The sequence below is a fragment of the Pagrus pagrus genome, assembly GCF_965226575.1.
Source record: "Pagrus pagrus genome assembly, chromosome: 13".
In the NCBI taxonomy this organism is placed as follows: Eukaryota; Metazoa; Chordata; class Actinopteri; order Spariformes; family Sparidae; genus Pagrus; species Pagrus pagrus.
This window is the reverse complement of record NC_140197.1, coordinates 11,445,849-11,468,250: the sequence shown is the minus strand read 5'-3', so window position 1 is coordinate 11,468,250 and position 22,402 is coordinate 11,445,849. Positions and strand designations below refer to the sequence as shown.

The 22,402-nt window shown below is 40.8% G+C and overlaps 1 protein-coding gene across 3 annotated transcripts; it reads right to left on the bottom strand.

Annotated features, from left to right (window-relative positions):
* Positions 1-223: 223 nt before the first annotated feature.
* cdc42ep1b (CDC42 effector protein (Rho GTPase binding) 1b) lies at positions 224-12,607 on the bottom strand. 3 transcript variants are annotated; one of them, XM_084371952.1, is made up of 4 exons: positions 12,440-12,607; positions 6,891-7,412; positions 5,330-5,871; positions 224-1,866 (listed from the first exon to the last, which is right to left on the bottom strand). In XM_084371952.1, the coding sequence occupies exons 3-4, from the start codon at positions 5,775-5,777 to the stop codon at positions 1,229-1,231; spliced, it is 1,086 nt and encodes a 361-aa protein (XP_084228078.1). In that variant the 5' UTR covers positions 5,778-5,871; positions 6,891-7,412; positions 12,440-12,607; the 3' UTR covers positions 224-1,228. The 3 variants fall into 3 exon arrangements, with proteins under 3 accessions (XP_084228078.1, XP_084228080.1, XP_084228079.1); XM_084371954.1 differs by lacking the exon at positions 6,891-7,412; XM_084371953.1 differs by lacking the exons at positions 6,891-7,412; positions 12,440-12,607 and adding an exon at positions 6,736-6,884.
* Between the last annotated feature and the right edge of the window lie 9,795 nt (positions 12,608-22,402).

Here is a 22,402-nt window from a genome sequence, read left to right as displayed (position 1 = left end):
TTGTGCATATTCTGAAAATACATTTCTTAAATCCAACTGTCATAAATTATCATTTGGATTCAGAGTTTGAGTATAGCTTGAAATTTCTTTGAAATGTTGTTTTGCACCATAAGAATATTGACTGTTTATTCACAAAACTCAGTAGCTGTCGAGTTAATTTGATGTGAGTTTGCAATATTTGTAAGCAAATTAAATAAAACCAGAAATTTCATGAAATGACATGTCTGTTGTAAATGTGGCCTTTATTACATCAGCCGTATCATTTTAGAAAAGAAAACTAATAGTCCTACTGATAAAAGCTTGATAAACAATCTCATAAACAGTCAGACTTTAGAGTACTATCAGATGTAATTGTACAACTATCTTAGTTTTTCACAATTATTCCGGATTACTGTTAATTTATTTACAATATACAGAAGTTTTATCACAACCTTTATAACAGAATAACAGTAATGCTCAAATTTCAGTTTTACATTGACCCCTCTGACCTCTTAACCTGAACATCTGTAATGTAAAATACATTTAGCTGTTAAACAGTGTGATGATGTAGTGAGTTATTATATACAGAGAGGAAAAATAGAAAAATCAAAGTCTATTCAAAATTCCATTATTTCCCAGTATATTCAGCCAACTGTTATGAGTATTATTAATACAGGTTGGATTCACTTTAAAGGTGCTTTTTGTAAGAGAAGTTGATTTATGAGACTCATTCCCCACTCGTCAAATAGTGATGCTCTGGGTTTTTCAACTCGTGGTTTTTGACGAGTGGGGAATAAGACTCAAAAATGAGATTTTCTAACAAATAGCACATTTAAATCTGTGTTGCTGATAAAACTAAAACTTCATTATTAATATCTTATCTTGACAAGAATCCATTTTGTGGTGTCAGACTTATTCCATAACTTATGTCTTTCGAGTAGTTTAAATTATCTGTATAAAATCACGGCAGCAACAAAGTTCTAAGAGGCAGAAGGCCCGGGTCAAGATTAGTATCAAACATCCATACTGTAGAAACTGAACAAAGACAAGGATCTGGTGGCTGATCTGTAGTGCCTCCATGTAGGTGCATGTGAGAGGAGGACAAATGTTTCATGAAGGAACAACAGAATATCACACAATCTTCAGGCCCTTTGACCAGAAGCAGCCCAGATCTCAGGTCAGTGGAAATGTTTTATAGTTTTATTGCATCAATTAAGTTTCTGCCCTCTGTCAGATGGAGTTTCAACATCTAGACTTTGATCTCTTCTTCCTCTTCAGAAAAGGCATACGGTGTTTTGCATCTGTGGGAAAGAGCAGGAGAGGTGGTGTTGTTGTCGGTCCTCGTTCTCTTTGTGAAGGACCCTCCACCATAATGACGACACAGAACGTCAGCTGCTCTCTGGAACCTCTCTGCCTCCATTGCAGGCTCTGCTCTCTGAGGAGATCCACTGCTTACATCAGGTGTACTCAGTGACCTCTCCTCATCTTGCTCTGTCCTGTCAGAGCTACATGAGCGGCCCCTGTTGTTCATGTTCCTGCTACATGACCCGCTACCCGTGGAAGAGTTGGGTGAAGTCACCACAGGGCTCTGCACAGGCGTCTCTGTTAGAGAGCCGTCTTCATCTTCTTCCTCTTCCTCTCCTTCCTCTCTCTCACCTGCTGCCTGGCTGTGATTGGACATGTGAAGGCAGCTGGGGTTGTCAAACAAGCTCAGTACCTCAGTCATGAGAGAAGGGCCAAGGTCTACAGTGAACGAGGTGAGGGAGTCAGAGCGTGTCAGTGTGACACCACTGCTGTCTGGTAGAGACCCCTTCCGGATGTCTCCATCTTGAAACTGTCTATCAAGACGAGAGAGACGAGGCAGAGTGACAAAACCAGACTGCAGACCTGCAGACAGACACAAGAAGAAAACACACTGAAGTCACTGAAATGATGACATGACATATATAAAACATCTCAGTGACTAGCAATTGTACAGAAGCCCTGAAAGGCAAGTGAGAAAAAAACTTCTGGTTTTACATTTTTTTTGGTTTCTTTTTTGTGTCTTTTTTGGCCTGTGAAATTTTTTTTGCCACTTTTTTTTACTTGTTGGTTTTCATGCAAACGTTTTGGCAGGTTAAAATTTTGGCTGGTGTTTTTAGTCTTTGCTATACCCTGTTCTGAACAGAGCTTAAAGCATTCATGTTTTCTTTCAGGGGAGTTTTGATTTCTACATTCACCACTAAACACATCATAAAAGTTATGTGACATACTACTAACACACAATAACTGTAACTTGAGTTTAAAAGGCATGGAGAAATTCACCTGTTTAGAAAATGGGGTAGTGGTGCACTTCACCCTCTTGTGGTCAAAAGTAGTATTACAACAATAAATATTGAAACAAATGATCCTGACCAAAATAAATACAGATACATTTGAAAAACAAATTAATAAAATCATCCTAGTGAAACTTTTTTACTTGCTAGAACTTAATTTTACCTGTTTTTACAGATGAAAAAATAAAAAGTAAACAGATCACCAGAATAACATCAACGTAGGATGTTACAAGGAATATGTATGTAGGAGTTGTTTTTTGGAGTTAAGTATTTGAATTGAAGGTTATGTTTTCATATCATGACTTTACATTTTCAACTAGAAGTCACTTGTGTAACAAAAGTGTAAACATCTGACAACACTTGAAAAGAAATCCAACCTAAAACGGAAGCAGCAGAAAATATTCTATTTTAGTGATTGTAACAGTAAAATACCAGTGAATAACTATTTACTTAAGTTTATTAAATGTATCATTTATTAATGATGCTTATTAAAAAGTGTTTATAAGCACAAACAAATTTTACCTAACTGGAAACCATAGAGTTCATAGTTTGTATTTGAAAAGGAAGTTTAAAAAGTTTGAGCTATAGAGTTACTGTATGTCCAGCAATTCAGTTCTTTCATCACAGGGTGGCAGTATGTAACAACCCAACAACACACTGCTGAGACTTCACTGCAGGGACAGACAGGTTTCTGTCTCCTAGATGGACTTAACATTACAAACTGACAGACAGTACAAACAGAAAAAGCAGTGTGAGGCCACTGAACAGGGATGGAAAGGAGTGAACATAAAGTGAACGGAAACCAGAAATTGTCATGGCGCTGTAAATGTTTGAATTGCTCTGTATAATTTAAAGGCAGCTGACAAAATATAATTAATGTTAAAAGGGTCGGTTAATAAGCTAAGGCTTCAGCCTACACCTTTTTGGTCCTGTTTTGTTTATTTGTTGTTGTTTGTTTTAATTTTGTATTTGTTTGTTTGTTTGATTTGTTTTTGAGGCTAGAAAAGCATTAAGTTAATGTGTATTTATTGTCTATCTACCAGTGCATCTGTGTTTTATAAGTTGGAAAATGACCAAAATAAATTAAACTGAACTAAATTTATTTTTAACCTTTTGCAGAATTGTTGTTTTTTCTCTTTCAATACCCACTTTGTACCTACAGCATACCTAGTTTTGGAATACTGACATTGATTTTTCACTACTGGTAGACTTGACTTTAATAATACATTCATGTAAAGAAGACCTATATCGAAATAATGACATGAAAGACAAACTGAGAAACCCATTCATGACAAGACTCCCATCATCTTTCAGCTCACTGACTCTGTATGCCAGCTCCACATCACTACGTTTGAGCAAATTCCTTAGGAATTGTGTAAGGGATCTGGAGACGGAGAGGGGCTTTCCAGTCCTGGCTTTGCACGCTGCTGCCTGATAAGCTCTGATTGGTTAGCAGATATAATGAATGCTGTGTTTATGCTGTGCATTCAGGCAGTGACACATGCACACAGAGATGACAGGAAATGCCCTCAAAGTATCTTTCTTACTCTCACACCAGCTGTGTGTGTTTGTGTTTGTAGGCCTAATTGTGTACAGGTGTTGCCAAGGTGATTCCAGATGACTCAGGAGAAGCCTGCTTGTTTGCTGGTTGTCTTGGAGGAATGTGGGTACGATGTTGAAAGGGAGAGGGCAACCTCACCATCTCTGTTTGTGTGTTCACTGACATTTATAGTCCTGTATAGTCCAAGTCATTTCAGCAGCTCTGTATGCTGTTTGGTCTGCCGGAGAGTAAATAGTGCGAACTGCAACTGTAATTATATAGCACATGACCGGTTTGTGCTTTTCTTCCTAATTCATGGTGACTAATGCAGTGCTGCTCCAGCACTCGACTTCAGCCCATTGATCCTTCTGTCTGGGTTTCAGGACCTTTTAGGAGCTTTCTGCCTGTCGTTTTATCCATTGTTTCTGAGTTAACTGTAACCTGAAGACGACAACAGCAAAAAGACAACATTCTTAATGTAAACGTCTCGTATATGTCATCCACACAAAAATTAGAGTGATGCTCTGATCCTCTAACCAATGAATATGAACTTACCAAGTAGGCCTCTTTTTTGTACTAAATAACTTTATATTACAGATATAATATGCAACATCTCTGCATTAAAATGTTTAAAAATGACTATTTTGTTTTGTTCAAACCCAGAGAAATCTGTCATTTTATTGACCATGCGTTTCATTTGGTCACCTGTCGCCATTACATCCGGGAGAGAGTCAGTGAGTGAGGAAGGAAGTTGATGAACGCGACTAAACATAACCTAAATAAAACTTTAAAACGCTTCCTCATCTGTGAACATTTCAGCCTGAATCACATAGACAGATTTTCTTTGGCAATGGCAGCTGCTTAACACTGAAGGCAGTAACTCCCATGAAATGAAATGACATTTTGTTTGCTTACATGTTCACCCAGTTGCAGTCTTTGTTATCCAAAATTAAAAAAAAAAAACCTCTACATATATTATGCAGTTGAACACATTAGTTTGAGGTCAAATCTGAGCTTTGGTGCAAAAGGACCACTTGTCCACTCACATACTATCAAATAAAATTTTGTGTATATACTTCGAAAAAAATAAAACAACCCTAAAATCTTTTACAATCACAATAAACTTAAAACTGAAGTAAATCAATCCTGGGTATCTGTAGAAAATCTTTCAGCTGTGCTCACTGAGTTAACATGTCACACTATGCTTTCTTTGGCCAAACTCCTTCCATTGATTTAGCCCAGCATGTCATGGAAGTCTGCCAATTTGAATGTTGACACAAACACAAACACATTGGAGTTGATTTGCTGTGAATAAATCTGCACCAATGCAGCTGTTGTATCATATCCCATTATTTTTGAGTAAGACCCCTCTTTGCTTCACTTTTCTAAGACCACTAATTTTCTCCACTCACTTTTAATGTTGCTGATCTTGCTGCTAAGTTGCTTTACACAAAACCCTGCTCCGTGCTGGAAGTGATTATCTTTATTATCTCACCATATGTGCAGAGTGAGTCGTCTGTTGAGCTGACAGAGCTGGGGAACAGCACCCTCTCTATGCACCCATTGGGGGAGTCCATGTTCAGCTGGGGCAGGGAGATGGCGTTCTTGATGATGGGTGAGATGTCTGGTGGCGGGGATGACAAGTCCCGGGAGCCCCTTCGCGGCACAGAGGTCTTCCGCACGTGCCTAAAGGTGCGTGTGAAGAACCCTGTTGTCTTGGAGCTGTTTGTTGAGTCTGGACTTCCTGGCTCCCTGGTGCCCCCGTAGTTGCTTAGAAAGGAGGTGTCACCAAACACTTCCCCGCCACGGCCAACGTGCATAGTATGACGGAAGTCACCCATCGGCGGGCTGATCATGTCCACGGAGAGCTCGCTTTTGAAACGACGTTTCCCCTGAGATCCAGACACAAGGCCCTTAATTCCTGGCAGTTTTCCCAGACTCATGGTGGCAGAAAAGTTGTGCAATTTCTCTTCTATAGGAATGAGTGCCTGAGCTCTTATTACATGTCAGTCAAATTCAAATTCCAGTTAGGGTCCACTGTAAAACCAGAGAGAAAAAGAAAATTAAAATTCCAGGACAGTGAGAACAGAAATCACAAATATGTGGTTGTTCAGTCGGCAGAGAATGTGTGTATAATCCATTCTCCACGCGGCCAGAGCCAACTATTCATCCACTGTCTGCCCACGTTTTCCTTTTGGGTCTACGCTGAAAGATGCCAGTATGGATATAGAGCCAGTCAAGTCCCTGTTTACATCTCCTCTTTCACTCTCCCTCTCTCATGCACAGCCATTGCTGCACGTCTGTCCAAAATGACCTAAAGGCTCGGCTCACTTCCCCTGCACAACAGTCACTTTCAGTCATGACAAAATAACAGAGAAGATGAATTACAAGGTCATATTTTGTTTCCTCTGGTTACCACAGCTCATGTGGTTGGAGAGTTTGGGCCTGGCTGGATCCTTATTCAGATTCGGTTCAGTCAATGACAGTTTAGAAATACAAAGGCCAGCCGCAACTGCAAATACATCGAGATGTGATTCCAGCCAAACAACTCAGCTGGTTTGTGTGAGAAAAGTAAAGAAACAGACTGATGTTTACATCTTGTTCATAACACTAAGGGTCTTATCACCTTGTGTGTTCTTAATTTGCCTTTAATACAAAAGAAAAAAGAATACGCAAGCACACCTGATACTTGATGAATTTATCGATAACTCTTTTTAGGAAATGTAACTGGATTGAGTCACTTCATAGGCTGATCTCCACCAGACTGTGGCGCTCCTTCTCATTATTATTAAGGTTGCAGGTTAGCCTACAAGGATTAGTACCTGACCTTAACCTTACTTTAGCATCCTACCCACGTTGCATGCACAGTCCCCAAGCAGTGATGATCGTCCTTTCATTTACCTAATAATAATGACGATCTACATTTCTCTTGCCTTCTCCTTTTAGCTTCAGAAGCCTTCAACACATTTCTGTAGTCCTGCTCTTTTAAAAAAAAAGTAATTCATGAAACACCCAGCTGAGTGTCAAAACAGAAGTGTCTCCACTCTTTTGCTTACTGGCAGTGAATCCTTCTTGCTTGTGTGTTCAACAGATCCCAACCTCTGAGAGGATCTTGTGTGTCTTCAAACTCCAAGCACAGAGAGCGAGGGGGGTCCACTGCCACGCACCGTCTCCCACTAAAGAGGTTTATCCATGTGTGGCACCACACTGTCCATGAGACATCCTGTCAACAGGCCTGTTGCCCCGCTTCTTTGTCCTCTGTTCCCTGGTCCTTCCGCATGCAAGAAGCCAGACTTTTAGTTCATCAGTGCAACGGAAGAAGGAGGGTGATGCTTTCTTGAAAAGGGCAATAAAGTAAGGTGGAGTAATCCAGCAACTGTTTTGTCTGCATCATCGTGAAAGAAAGATAAGGCTCCTCCAGGATTGTCCATGCACTGGATTAGCTGCTAATCCCTCCTGTCTTCCCTCCCTCTCTTACTCCCTCACTTGCTCTCTGCCTTCTTCAATCCACTTAGTCCTTTGATGGTTTCCGATGGCAGGGGGGCTCCTGTGTTTTCATTCAGTTCACTTGAGGCCGGCTAAGAGAACAGACAGGGAGACAAGGAGAGAGGTGTGAGTTACACACTGGACCAAAGACTAAAGCAGGAGCACTGAGGCTCACATAAATGTGTCAGGCAGCTAAAACTTTGGGTGGACTGATTCTGGGGATGTTTTGTTCTCTCCCTCTGTTGCCTGAGAAGTGAGCAGGTTCTCAAGAATTTGTTCAGGGACAGAACTAAACAAATAAAACCTGAGTGCAGTGGGAACGTTGAAAGTCTTTTGTGTACTTTCTGACTCATATGACTAATTATTTTTTCTGTAAGAGCACTTTTGTTATACTCTCCAGAGTCAGCAGATTTTATTACAGTTATAATCGATACTAAATCATCATCTAATTTAATAATCGATAAAAGTGTTTTAAGAAGCACAAATGCCAAACATTTGCTGTCTCCCATATTCAAGGATTTGCTGCTTTTCTCCAGTTTTTGTCATCATCTGGTTTTGAAGGAAGATGACATTTGAAGACCCTGAACTGGAATGCCTGGGACTTTTCTTGACATTTAAACAATTCATCAGTAAAATAATTGACTGACTAGTTTATATTAAAATCACTTTGAGTGGCAGTTTATATTAAAGTTGTTTAATGGACGGTAAGTGATGTTTCTAATGTGATATTTATGCCAGAGGGAATCCATTTAACTTAATGAAAAATAACGATTTTAATGTGACATGACATAAAAACAGGAACCCTTGTCCACACATGTTCAAGCACACCAAGGTGGAAAAAATGCCAGGTCTGTCTAACAGATTTATACACAGTATTAATACCATAAGTCCGCCCCTTCAGAGATTTACATTTTCTCCTACAACCTCCATCGTGTGTCTGCTTTTATATTTTTCCTGGGGACACTCTGAGAACCTTCCTCTTGTCTGCTGAACAAAATGACTCCAGGGTGAAAAGGAAGCACCGATAAGCTCCAAACACGTGACCTCAGCCAGTTTTGGATTAATGTCACAGGAGTTACTAGCCGATGCTGCTGCCAGGCCAATCTGGACCTGTGACATAACGACTTTAGCAAGGTGTGGTGCCGCTCTTGCTGGGCACTGATTACCTTCCCTAAATCTTTAACTAATCCCAGTTTCCAACAGGGTAAATGCTCAAGGGTGGCCATCACAGGCAGCACTCACCATCTTAAACCTAGAAAAAGGGAACAAGGGGAGATATGATGGAAGCATGGGTGTGGCAGAAGGAGTAATCAACTTTGACCATTCATGAAGAGGAGGAGGGGAGGATAGATTTTAGCTGGTGCCTGACCACCCCTGATCCCACAGCTCAGTGACATTTAGCTTAAGGCAGCGATTAAGGACTGTGGGGCACGAGAAGGTGAGAGGCAGATAAACATTAGCAAGGGAGACAGACATCCACTGATGATGTGGATAAAATCAAATCAAATCAGAACTTGAGTTGAACATTGTTTCTCAGATTGACAAAATACCAGTAATCCCCAACAAGTTGTTTTGCTTTCTTTCTTCTGCCTGTTATTTTGGTGTGGCATGTCAGTCATCCGATGCCCAATTTAACATGTTTTTCCTGCTTTAAATAGCTTCCAATTTCTCTTACCCAAATATCAACCTTTTATACAGTTTTCTTCTTCCTTCGTGACTTTGTTAGCAGAAAACTCAGCTCAACTCAGATCACTTCATGTCCAGTAAAGTGTTATACCAGCACAGAAATTCACTTTGGGAACTATATTCAGAAAATTGACCTCATTAGAAACACACACTGAGACATTTAGATCGGCCAAACGTGTAATTATCTGTAAATTGTACCTGCAGATGTCCATAAACAAGCCTGTTTAGCGTTAGCTGCCTGACTGATTGCAGAGGCAGAGACAGATGGGGGGGGGGGGGGTGGGGGGTGAGTTTAATGGGAACAGCGTGCAACGGGGAGAGCAGACCGGACGCCATCTATTATGGCCATCAAATAAAGGATCTGAGGATGCTGATGAGAAACACATTTTTACCTTCTGTCTTTACATGTTTTTCCCCCCAAACTTCTATTCTAGAAACCTTTTTCCAATAAATCTCGCTGTCTTTTATCTCTCTGTTTTTCCCTCTGTCACAAACACGCATACACTACCAAACATGTTTCCCTTCTCGGTCACCCTGTCGCTGCAAGCAGATTTACTGTTATTCAGACATCTGGAACCACAGAGCCACAAACTGCAGAAAAAGGGCCCTGGTGACGTTTGATGGGCCGTTCGGTCACAGTGGCTCAGTGAGAGATTCGTCTGTGCGCTTGTACTTACGCACACACAGGGCTGTGTCGCAGTGGGTCAACTCTGAGGTTGCTTCTTCCACTGGACCGGAGGGCCATGGCCCATTTACAGCACAGCACCAGCAAACTGTGGTTGAGGTCAGAACACCCTGACCATTACACATGGCTCCAAAATACAACATGCGCTCAGTTTACAAGGACCTACCGCTGCAACGTGGCAATACACTCGAAGGCCTGCCAGATCCTTATGGTGAGGGTGTCGGTATGTCTCTCTGCACTGCATACACTCAAGCAAAAGCATAGGTTGGACATTGAGTAAATTTGTTTGGATCATATTTACAGTGAGCCCGTATTACATGATTCTGATGTGCCCTCCCAGAGGCTACATATCCGTAAAATTTTACTTAAATCAACGGAAGGGACATAGGGCATTAAGAGATCTAATAAATAAAGAATTTGAATGATAAAAGATCTTGTTCGTCCCCTTGCAACCCCAGAGGCTTTCTTGACAATGTTGAGACTTAAGTGTCTTGCATGTTATCTGACTACAGTGATAGCTTGCCGTGATGATCTGTGATTGATGAGCTTGATGACTGTGGTTCATGAAGTTGCCAGACGTATCAGACTGTGAACACAGATACGTGTGATGTGACGCATGTGTCATATCTGAGTACTGTGACTTCTAAATGAACTTCCTGCTCAGTTCTCCTCACATTTTCCTCCATGCACTGCAGAGTCAACAAAATAACTCACAAGAAGAGACATTTGAGATAAGAAGTCTTTGCACATTAGACCTCTTCAGCTATATCAAGACTTCCTTTACAATGCACAAAGACTTCAAATAAAACATGACAAACAACAAGGAGGCTAAGCAGCAAAATCAATCTTTATGGTCAGGTTGAACCCCTGCCACTACTTTCATGAATTCTTTATGTAATGTATGGGACAACAGAGCACAGGGGAAATGAGGCCAAGCAACAGAGAAGTGCAAACAAATCTCATTCCATTTCAATAGCCACGCAGAACAAAGAGCATAAGGAAATGTTGCCTCTCCAAACTTCCACACAGCAAACACAAACCATGAGGCACAGTTAAAGTGGCTGTTTAGAGGAACTCTCAGTCTCTCAATCCAAAGTCTTGTTTAAAGTATGCAGCAGGGTAAACTAAATGACCATGGCTGCCATTTCCATCTTGAACACTTACTCTACCACTCTTTTTTTTATGTCATAATGTCACGATCTTCACCTCTTGAAATCATATTTTTAAGCTGCCTTTATGTTACACCGTCACAATAATATAAAACACTTGATATCGGCCAGTAAACCCATTATTACACACATTCGATTAGTGTTTCAGCTATTAATCATCGTTCTCCAGGCAAGAAAGTGTCAGTGTCCACCACACTGCTGCAGAGTGTCTTGCTAACGGTGGGCCAGATGCTCGGATTGGTTAACAGACAGTCTCTCTAACCATGACGCCGCCTCCTTGGCAGGCTGCCAACGCACTGATCTGAGATCTGGCACAACTCTAGCACAGTTGTTCGATGGTTCCACAGGAGAGGCAGAGTGACCAATTGATTTTGGTAGTTTTTACCCAACATAGTTTCGCCACCTCAGTTAGAACCAAGCTGCGGTTCTTGGTACTCAGCTGTGTGGAGCCGAATGTAGGCCTTCATATTCAATACCATGTTCTGCCAATATATATATGACTCAAGGGAAGTGATGCATAGAGGGGGAAGCACAGTGATTAGAGGGTAACATAATGTAAGCACTAGTGAAATAACACTTTAAATGATAAGTTCACAAAAAAATGTCTAAGTCATACTCTCTTCCAGAGACTTTGATTGTGCCAGACGAGTTGTATGGAGCCGTTTCATGTTTTTTTTTAAATGTGGTTTCACATTTTAAAACAAGTCCCCATCTTCTACAGCTGTTTAGGAGAATGCAGCAACACTGTTTTGTTTTGTTTTGCGGACTATGAAACTTCACCTCGCTCTCCACTGACAGGGGGGTGAGTAAAGAATGACTGAATTTTTACTTTAGGTTGAATTCATCCTTTAACTGTCTCACCATTGCAAACTCTTATACAAAGGTGGCTCTACCTCAGATTGAATGCCCAACTGAAGCATTTGCAGAAGTTGTCCAATCATAAAGATGTAACTAGTTTGATAGCTGTAGTCTGTAGTCAGGATTTTTTCGAGACCCTTCATCTTGACAGTTTTACTTAGTATTGGTCTGGTCTTTTGGATGATGCACCTGCAATTTCGACTGGAAGTTATGCCTATTTAAGTTGACAAATGCTGCTTATTGGCATTGAGGCAAGTTTACCACGTGATTATAACTTCCATTTGACTGCATTATTTTGTCTGAATGACTAAAATGACAAAGAGAAACACGAAAAAATCATGTAACCAGCTGACTGAGAGGAAGCATACTGTTTTCATCAAAAAGTGCAGAGTATATATTTAGAGATGCATAAACAGTATAGGCCATAAAGACGTACAGTACGTGACAGGTACGTTGTCAGACGCACGCGGGTGCAATAGATGATAATGTAGTGACTTTGTTAGAGACCGGGTGGAGGTGGACACTTTGCGCCTGTAGCTGCTCTCACTGCTCTCTTCTTTCACGCACTCAGACGTCATTTAAGAGAAAGCCAAAATGACTGGAATAAATTTAGACCGTGTATAACTTACTGTTTTCTGTTGAGTTCACGTTACCATTGGTGTCCGGAAATCAGCACTACATCAAAGTGATTCAGCCTACAAACTTTCAAAAGTCGACTTACCTTAAATTAAAGTCAGAGTCAGAGCAGTCCTTTCGCAAATAGACAGCTTCCCCACCTCTTCTCTCTGTCAGCCTGCTCGGTCTGCGGTCTGGACCGTATGTTTCCGCCTGGACATGAACTTTGTAGTTTGTGGGTCGCAGCGGGGCAGCGGCTCTGTGCTGCTGCTGCTGCTGCTGACGACAAGTGGACTGGAAAGAGATGGAGACGAGGAGGAGGAGGAGGAGGAGGAGGCGATGAGGTGGTGGGTGGACTCGGGGCATCTCTATACTAGTCAGAGTATAGAGATGACTCTTTAAAGGTAAAGAGGTTTTTGAGAGGTTTGTGGAACATATGAGGGCATGACTTACAACAAGCATATGTCCTGTCATGTTAAACTTTCAATTTGAGCAAGATGAAAACACATGCAGGCTAAAAGACAAAAGAGCACATGGAAAAAATGGGAAGAATAGAACAACAGTAACATGTTAGTTTGAGGTCCTCAAAGGAGGCGGTGTGACAAAGACAGACACGACCAAAGGCTGCAAAAGTAAACCTCTCTTCCCGCACTGTCCTGTCAGTGTGTGCTTGTGCTTCTGGCTAAATATGGATATCTGCACATGTTTTCATTTCTGAATATTTTCAGTGTGTGTGTGTGTGTGTGTGTGTGTGTGTGTGTGTGTGTGTGTGTGTGTGTGTGTGTGTGTGTGTGTGTGTGCGCGCGCGAGGAGCCTCATAATGCCTGAACTCATCAGGTCTTAACCTCAGATCCTCTCTGTCCCATCATCTTAGACAAATGTTCTACACGTGAACCAACTTTAATTTGAGCGTAGGCTGCAATGACTTGGATATTAAATGAAAATATTGAGTCGAAATATGAATCAAGCACAATGAAGCACACACACACACACACACATACAGATATCATCCTTGACCTTTACTCATCTCTGTAAACATGTGGTCTTAAGTGTTCCCAGGGGTGTCATCAAACTTTCTTCTCTCTGTGACCCCTCTTCACCTCACTCTTGACAAAAATACACTCATCACCAACTTTCAGTCAGTGAGAGTGTGCATGCATATGTGCACATTTACAATTTTTCAAATGGCACTTTTAATCATTTGACCTGATTTTCAGAGGCAGTTTCAGAGTAATAACACTGAATCTGCACTTTTTGCAGAAAGCTCACAGCAGGCCATCAATAAGTCTATCTTCTGCCCTTCACAGATTTACAAATGATCAGGGTTGTCTGGTTAACTGAACAGATATTTGAATGCTGCAGCAGTATGGCATACATGGTGCCATTGTCTCCTTCTGCATCAGTGTGTGTGGTTGGTGTTTCCTGACTTAAAACACAAGCTCAGATGCAAAGGACGGTGAGCGTGTGTGGTGTGTGAATCACCACACAAACAGTATACAGCACATTTATCAGACATCAGACCAAGATACTGAAGAAACACACACTCAATATACTATAAAATAATATATAATACAATTTCCTCACTGAAAAAAACAAAAATCAATGTGTCATGAGAATTTAAAAAAAAAATAGTCAAGAGATTTCTTCTGGATGAACCAGGGCTCAAATGTCTAAGTAAACGGATTACTTGTTTTGACAAACATTAATCAATTTACTACCTAGAAATGGATATCCCATGATGCGTGGGAAAACGTGGACACACGAGAGAGGCAGAATCGACTGAGGGATGAGATGAAAGAGAAAGAAAGCAGGGTGAACACAGGAGAGGAGGCTGAGGAGAAAACTGTGAGCAATGGAAAAGGGGAGCTGAGTGAAGAGAGGGAGATGAGATAGAGAGGTGGGGTCGGCCTTGAGAACAGACATAGAGAAACAGGGGGATCATCTTCGCCGTGAATCCGGGAGGGCGAGCAGCTCCTGCTGACAACAGCTGTAACATGTCAGACGCTCTCTGATGAGCAGTGAATGTGAGGGAGAGGGAAAGAAAAAACAGCTGACAGGGGGAGTGATTTAAAATGATGTTGATACTGAAAATGTCAAGATTTGTGTGGGATTGGTTTTTAATTACTATTCTGCATTTAGGTTACAGATGGTCCAACATGGAGGACAAACATGAAGTTCCTGGGCATGAAAGGAAGAAAGGGAAGGAGGTAGAGAGGAAGGAGTGCTAGTCAAACAGGATGGGAAGTCTCTGACACAGAAAAAGTTTTTCTTCACAGGAAATGGCTTTCTCACAAATCAGGGAGGCAGCCAAGAAGTTTTTTCAGACGCTGAAAGCCATTTAGCTCACTGCTGTTGCTCAGACCAACTAGGTTCATCCAGTAAAAACACATTCAAACAGGTCATGTGTGAATTAGTGCAAAGGAGATTCCAATTCACCCAGAGCATCGCTCTTCATGGTGGGTGTCCATCAGTCTGGATGTACTTTTTTGGGTTTTGTGAATCTGGCTCCTGCTCCAGAGGACAGATCCAGCCTGGACTCCTGTTCTCATAAAACCCAGATGTGCATTTGGAGAAAGAACGTTGTTCAGGAAGTGGGACTGTTCAGTTGAAGGGGGTTTGGGGTCCAGTGGTGTGATGAGGTTGAAATAGGGAGGGTTCGGTTAAGGAATATATGAAAGAAGTGGACCCCTGTGTCTTTTGTTTGGATTGCGCTCCTGTTTCCTTGGATTCTGACCCTCCAGGAAGCTGAGTGTTGGCCCACAGACAATACAGCTTTGTAATGTCAGTCCTCTGTGCTTTCGAGGCTACAATAAAAAAACAGACATGAACACACAGACACATACTGAAACACTTAGTGCTGACAGTCACTGAACAGTGTCTGTTCACCTTTGATTTTAGAAACATGGTCTAATTTTAGGAGTCAGATGTTTTTAAAAAAAAGGTCCGGAAGAGACCATGGGATCGCAACAGCCCTGCACAGTAGTTATTCATTCTTAAAGGAATATCCCACCAATATTGAACCTCCACAGAAACATGTAAAAACATTCCTGCAGCATAATCCACTCAGCAGCTGTTGATGTTGAGTATGTTCTAATATACTCACTAAACTAAATATACACATGCATGATAATGAGTTGATTGGGTGGTTTCACATGTGGACAGGTTCAACATACATGTTATAGAACATAAAGCTAACTGTGAATTGAAAATCGTGTCATTTTTATATAAACTTGATATGGAAAAATCACCAAGAGTCTGAATATCCACCATTCAACACATCCTCATACCTTAAAGACTGAATAGGTTGATTGCCACCAACTCCTAAAACAATATGACCATTGCACTTTACTGCTACAGGTGTACCTGACCTTCATCATATGCTCACAGTTTGGTTGGGTTTAAGCAAGAAAACTACTCAGTTTGGTGTGGGCACTAAAACTACTTGGCTTTGGTGTTTGGCGTAAGTTAAAATCATCCACCATTGATTTTTTTTTTTCATACAGGACATGAACAGCACTCTCCTGGTTGAAAGTCCTGCGTATGTTTTAATTGTCCATCCACCTCATCCTCCCTCCTATGCAGACTTTTTCACTACTACTTCTCCTGAATTCCTCTTTTACTGCAGTAATATATATTATGTTCAATACAGGTTGCCACCTAACAAGAAACACAAATATAGGCTCACTTGCACAGTTGACCTATATGGACATTTTTCTGATGAGGACAGGTTACACCATTCCACATTTTGTCTTAACAACCCATGAAAAGTGCACATTTTCATTTCTTGTTCGCAATAGTCAATATGCAACATCTAGTTAGCATTTTAAAATAAAGCTTGCTCAGAAACATTTCAGCTGAAGGTTGTTTGGTAAGGTTTAGGTGCCCAAACTACTTGGGTTAGGTTCAGGAAAGATGGCGGTACATGACGTAAGCTAAGTATGTTACATACATTTGTGAAATTATATATAATGTTACATACATAAGTTAACTGTGTTGTATAAAGCTTCTGTATGTAAATTAAAAGAAGTTACTTTTGACTTGTGGTTTTAAACAGGACACAAACCTGGGCTCCTGGGTGAAAGTCCCATGTTGGTAACAATCCCACATTGTAGAGCATAACATTACGTAGCAGCAAAAGTTATAGTTGGTAAACAGTATACCTTCCAGTGATGACACTTAGTGATGATGATTCATAAGTGTACAAAATGTAATTTTACCGTTACTTTATATTCAATTACTGATTGTCTGTTGTACAGGTGAGGATTTTAGATGCAGTTCTAGAGTTATCCAGAAAGCATAGATCACATGGGAGCTAATCTGGAAACTTTTGAGTCCTCAGTCTAACTTTTTACCTTTTCTGATGATGTAAATACAGGCTTTTTTCAATTTTATTGCGTTACTCTCAATACTCATCCTCGAGCAGAGGCACTTCACCCTTGTGCCAACTGCCCGATAAGATTGCATGTCAGAGCTCAGGGGTCATAAGACGACTCACAAGAAAGGATTTCTGAATCTCATAGTAGTCGTGATAGCTTCTGCCTTTAGAAATATAATAACTGATGCATTTCGCTCACAATCTGAAAAAGTAGATTTTACTTCCTCAGAAGCAGACCACAGTGAACAGCTAGGACAATTCTGTAGTTTTGACTGAGTCACTGGGACTCAGCAAGTCCTTGTCCCTGTATGTCTGCCTGGTGGGGAGACAGATGATGATGTCTGGGAAAGCTGCTGAGCATTGAAACCAGCCATTGTATTTCCAGACATACTGCATTTAGGGTTAGAGCGTGCACACATATGCTGATAGAGCTGGACATGGAAGAGACCAAATATTGTCAGGGGTTTATTGCACTTCCTGTAATCTTAATGAATAGTAATCTCCAAATTCCTGTAACATGGCATGCTTTTGTTCTCATCTTTGTCTGTTGAATGATCCCGAAAATATTCTGTTTGTAAGATTACAGACAAACATTGTTGTGTAAAGCTTGAAATAGAGTTTAAGCGTCTAACCACACTGCCACCCTCTTACTTTATCATTCCCAGGAGAAATGTTTTTTTCCCTGGTGTTTGTTTTGTTGGTGTCAGTTAAAAAGGGAATCCCTAAAGCCAGAGAAATGTGATTCAGCAGAAGGTGAAGCACGCAACAAATAGAAACAGATGTTCAGACCTCATACGACAGAGCAAAAAAAAGAAAACAGGAACATCACATCCACTCACAATACAGTCCATGTACGCTTAAGTATACACACATGAATTCTCAGACAAACACGTGGACTGTTGATGCTAAAGTGTTGTGCGTATCGTGACTGCTCCATTACTATATAGTTCCTGTTCCGAGGCAACTTTTAGCATGTGGTTAGCGATGGTTGCATTTTTAAAACTGTTTGTGTATCTGTAAATTGATGTGCAGTGGTTGGTAAAGCTGTCTATGTCTGTAGTTCAAATGTGTGGTGCAGCTCAGATTTAGACAGCTATGTAACACCCTGTAATTCAAATGTCAACTCAAACCTCACTCGCTCTGGAAGGAGAGTGACAGGAAGGGGAGCAGGCCAGGGCGTCAGTTTCAACTGGCACCACGGGGCCGTGTGTGTATGTGTATGTGTATGTGTGTGTGCACATTTGTCTGTAAGCGTGTTGAAAAAGATGCTCTAAGCGGTAAAGTGAATCAATGAACAGACCATTTGTACATCATAGTTTGTTTGTCACAGTATGGGGAACAGGGGTACAGGAGCTGAGAGAGAGACTGTTGCACCTGGACTAAAATGGCTTTTTTGAGGGAGAGAAACCTGGACCAAGACATAATATATATTATAATGATTTAAAAACTTAAGCATGTAAACTCATGTTCAGTTACTCCTTGATTGTGTCCTGCTTGAATTATGACTTCTTCCAGCCCCTCCAAGTTTGTACAGATGAGGTTCTGTGAGGTCTGATTTGTATCAAGAGGGATCAGCCACACTGTCTCCATATGAGCTTTCTTTGTCACCAAAGAAAAACAAAAAAAACGTCTTCATTCACACAGCAGGTCATGGAAATTAAATCAACAAGTCGTTCAAGTTTATTCAGTGATAAACAAATGCTCCCTAAAAGTGCCCTCTGGTTTAAATGTTCTAATATTTTATGTCCCACTCATTGTTTGTCCAAGCTTTTTGTTTGCTTCAATAACAATTCCTTCCTTCACTCCGACCCTCTGGTGTTATTGATGTTGATTCCATGTTAAACAGGAAATTGCATGGTATTACTGGGGGATGTTTACAAGATCTCATCAAGCCACTCTGGTGCTGCCATATAGTTGCAGAGCTGAGAATTAGAGGACATATTAACTGCGTATACCACAAATGGCTTTCTTGGTCAAGGCAAATTTATCAGCACAGAACCTTTAGATATATCTTCATCTTTACAAGTTCAGAGTGGAAACACATATGTTTTATCTCTCACTTATAATCTTGATTTTGTCACAAGACATTGAAGAATCTTGAGTACCGCCAGTCTGATCAATAGTGAAAGCTACTGCCACAGTATCCTGCCTACAAAGGAATCATAAATCACATGTCAAGATTTAAATCTGTCTCAATTACTCATGCCCCATCCCTCTCCTGCCTCTGTTTTCCGAAAAAAAGTCAGAAAAGACACATTCTTCACGGGCACAAAGGGGCGATTCTGTGCAGCCGCCAGGCTTGAGTCATAGACGGAGCCATGGGGGGTCAGCTGCTGGGTGAAGAGCTGGGCCTGTTGTGTGCCGGGCAGGATCAGAGTGGAACAAATATAGAAATGAAACCCACAGACACTGGCGCTGTTTAAGCATTGTTAATAGATATATATATATAGTTATAAATTAAGATGTATTTTAATGCATTTTTCTGATTTTTGGGATGGGGGCACATATGACACAGAGTCCTCCCATGGGGAATTTTGAGCATCAAATACTTCATTTCATGCATTTTGTTCATTTTTATGCACCAATTTCTGCATCATGAAAATGTCTTAATTTATGTAAAGGAAATCACAAAATTCAGGCACCAGGTGACAATTCAAAATAACTTTACAGCATATAATGCAGTAAGGCTCTCAGGCAAGCAGCTCATAACACAGTCCCCAACCCTAACCCTAGTTTCATGTTTGAGTGTGGTCTAAATATTGCGGGGGACCTGTTGCCTTCATCCCTCCCAAAAAATAAGCCTTTTTAGTTCCTGTTGTCTTGATGCTGTAGGTCAAACAAAATAGCAAATGGTTTGGTGGTCAACTGGTTTGAGTATCTGTCTCAGGCAACTTCCTTTTCTTGTCCTTTCAAAAAGAAAGCAACACCTGCTCATCACTTGTGGTCTGTGTAAAAGTTAATCACCCTTAGAGCTTAAAACCTAAAGTGTATGGTGCACTAAAGGAATTCTGCACGGTCTATTTCTGTGTGACTGAACTGTCACGATATCACACATTCCAGCATGAGCAAACTGTGGGGTCCAGTGCTGCTGTCAATGGCTCCTCTGTCCTGCTGTCACCTCAGAGACAACAGGAATGCTCATCCACTGAAGCCCTCCCTCCCTCCCTCCCTTCCCGACCACAGCCTAGATGGACTTTTAGAGGATGGATTGGTCTGTCGGAGAAAGGAGGCAGAGAGTAAATGACAAACAGCAAGGCAGGCAAAGAGGAAAAGAAGATGAAGAAAGACAGATATACTGTAGACAGAGGAGGTATGAGCATGAGTCATACCCAAAGATGGTGCCAAAAATATATGACCTACTCTATTTCCTGTCAATTCCTGTAAATTCTCACATTTACATGAATAACCAGATAAACATAACTGTAATAGAAAAAATATAACAATCAACACAGCTCAACTAATTTTTTAGGTGTGGTGTGTATAACTACAGATTTCGTGTGAGTCTATAAAAAGAAAACCTGATGCAAAATCTGTATGTAATAATGCACAAGCACCTACCGAGTCATTCATCCTTAAAGCAACATTATGTAGAAATTGGCATTTTGCGCAATTTGGCTCCCCCCACAGTTTCTAAGTGCAACACCACTGTCAGTATTACCAGTCCCAGGTTGAAAACTTATACTTTGAAGTAAACATGCATGTAACGTTGTGATCCTACCCTCTCACTGAAGTTACATAATGCAGAAACAAGTGATGGAGGCGGAGTGGCTGAGACAGAGACAACATTCAACTTAGTACAAGACATTGAACCATCAACATGATTTTGAAGCTGTTATTATAAGGTAAAAAAGTGACATAACTTTAACTTACTACAGTGTTTTTAAAAAGAACCCCAAATGTATACTTCAGTGAAAGTAAAGATATTGTGCTAAAATGTTACTTTGGTAAAAGTTACCCATACAGATAGTACTTCAGTAAAAGTCTTAAAGAATCTGTTATTGAATGTTCTTTAGTATCAAAGGTTACTTTCTGGCAATAAATGTAAGTATCAAAAGCACAAGCAAAAGTCAACTATACACATGTTTACATATGAGTCCACCTATTATCAGCCTGGAAGACTATTTGATGTGATATACATCATTCTTCTGATTATTGGAATCAGTTCTTTTTATTTTAATTTCAGATAAAAAATAAATTCATTTTTAAAAAGTGCTACTTTGGTTCTGATGCAGTATGCTTTGCAAAGTAAGTGGTTAGAAAAGAAAGTACAGTATTTGCCTCCCAAATGTAGTGGAGGGGAAGTATAAAGTAGCAGAAAATAGGGATATTCAGGTACAAGTACCTCAAATTTGCACTTGAGTAGATAATTAATTATCACTGCCTAACTACACTTCCTGTATTGTATGGGTAGATATGAGTCCATTATATAATATCTCCTTTTCATCCTCTGTCTACATTAACTGGCACTATCTCCAAGCAACAGTACTGAGACCCCAAACAGGAGGCCTGTTTATTCAGGGGAGGCCCAGAGACTGAGGGCAGCCTGACATTTCCTGTCCACATGCCAAGAAAAAGACACATTCCTCTGCCAGGCACCCCATGTATCCTTTCTGCCTTCATACTGTATCTGAAGGACACATTCGACCCAGTCGTGTCCCCCACACTCATGAGTTAGCCAGCTGCCTGGGAAGTGGTATTCATGTATAAATATATTTCTTTAAACCAAGGACTTACATTACATTAAGTTACATTATATACCTCTACAATGTAGTTTGAATGTAACAAACACAAAGTCACCTTTCTTCTCATTTAATGCGCCACTTTCACATTATGTTAAATGATTCTGACTGTGCCCTGTGGTCGTCCCACTAATTTGTAATTCTTTCAATGGAAAGATGCACTTGCATTTACTTGTATTGAACTTTACATCACTTCCTGGCCCTTTTTTCCAAGCCAAACCCATTGTTACTGACAAGGAACTGGTGGCACTCTTGATCAAATAATATGAGTCACCTGTCCCATTTATTCAGCAGTCAGTTAATTACAGTCAGTTCAACCAAACGGCTATAAACATTAAAAGAAAATGAACTGAGGATGAAACTGTGTGTCACCCTGCTGTCAGGTTTCCCCTGACAATGCTGGTGACTAACCTGCTCTCCTCCAGGGCACAAAGTCCTACAGCATAGTAAAGGTAGTAAGTTATAGTTTGCTCTTTATTGCAGTGAAGCACCTGGAAAGTGACTCAGTGTTGATGACTCACATTGTCTTTGTCATATATCAGACTGTGACAAGCCCTCATGACCAAACACCTAATTTAAGGAAGCAGACCTGTGAGAGCTGAACGAGGATAATTTGTTTATTTATTTATTTATTATCTCTGGGAATATTTTGCAACAGTATTTTGCCATAATGTTGTGCGTATAGCCTTTATATTTATGTGTGGACACTCATTGGTTGAAAGCGCCATCTAGTGCTTAAAGGCTGAACCATGCAGATACTATCACTGGGTCTCTTTCTGTAAAAACGTTCCTGCCCAGTTGATAGTGCTGTTCGAGGAAATCCGCTGTGATGTGTTGATAAGTGGGACTTTTTCTTTTCTCCCCGGGTCCCGATTGGCTGGTTGTGGTTGACCGAGGGTGGAGGATCTGTGAGTGCGCCAGGGAGGACCTGTGCGCTCCGAGGCTCTCCAGTCAG

Excerpts from the sequence above, each read along its gene's own strand:
- cdc42ep1b (XM_084371952.1), bottom strand. The coding sequence starts at position 5,777 with ATGAGTCTGGGAAAACTGCCAGGAATTAAGGGCCTTGTGTCTGGATCT. Across the intron at positions 1,867-5,329 it reads CGACTCACTCTGCACATATG|GTCTGCAGTCTGGTTTTGTC; the intron begins GTGAGATAATAA and ends GTCTGTCTGCAG.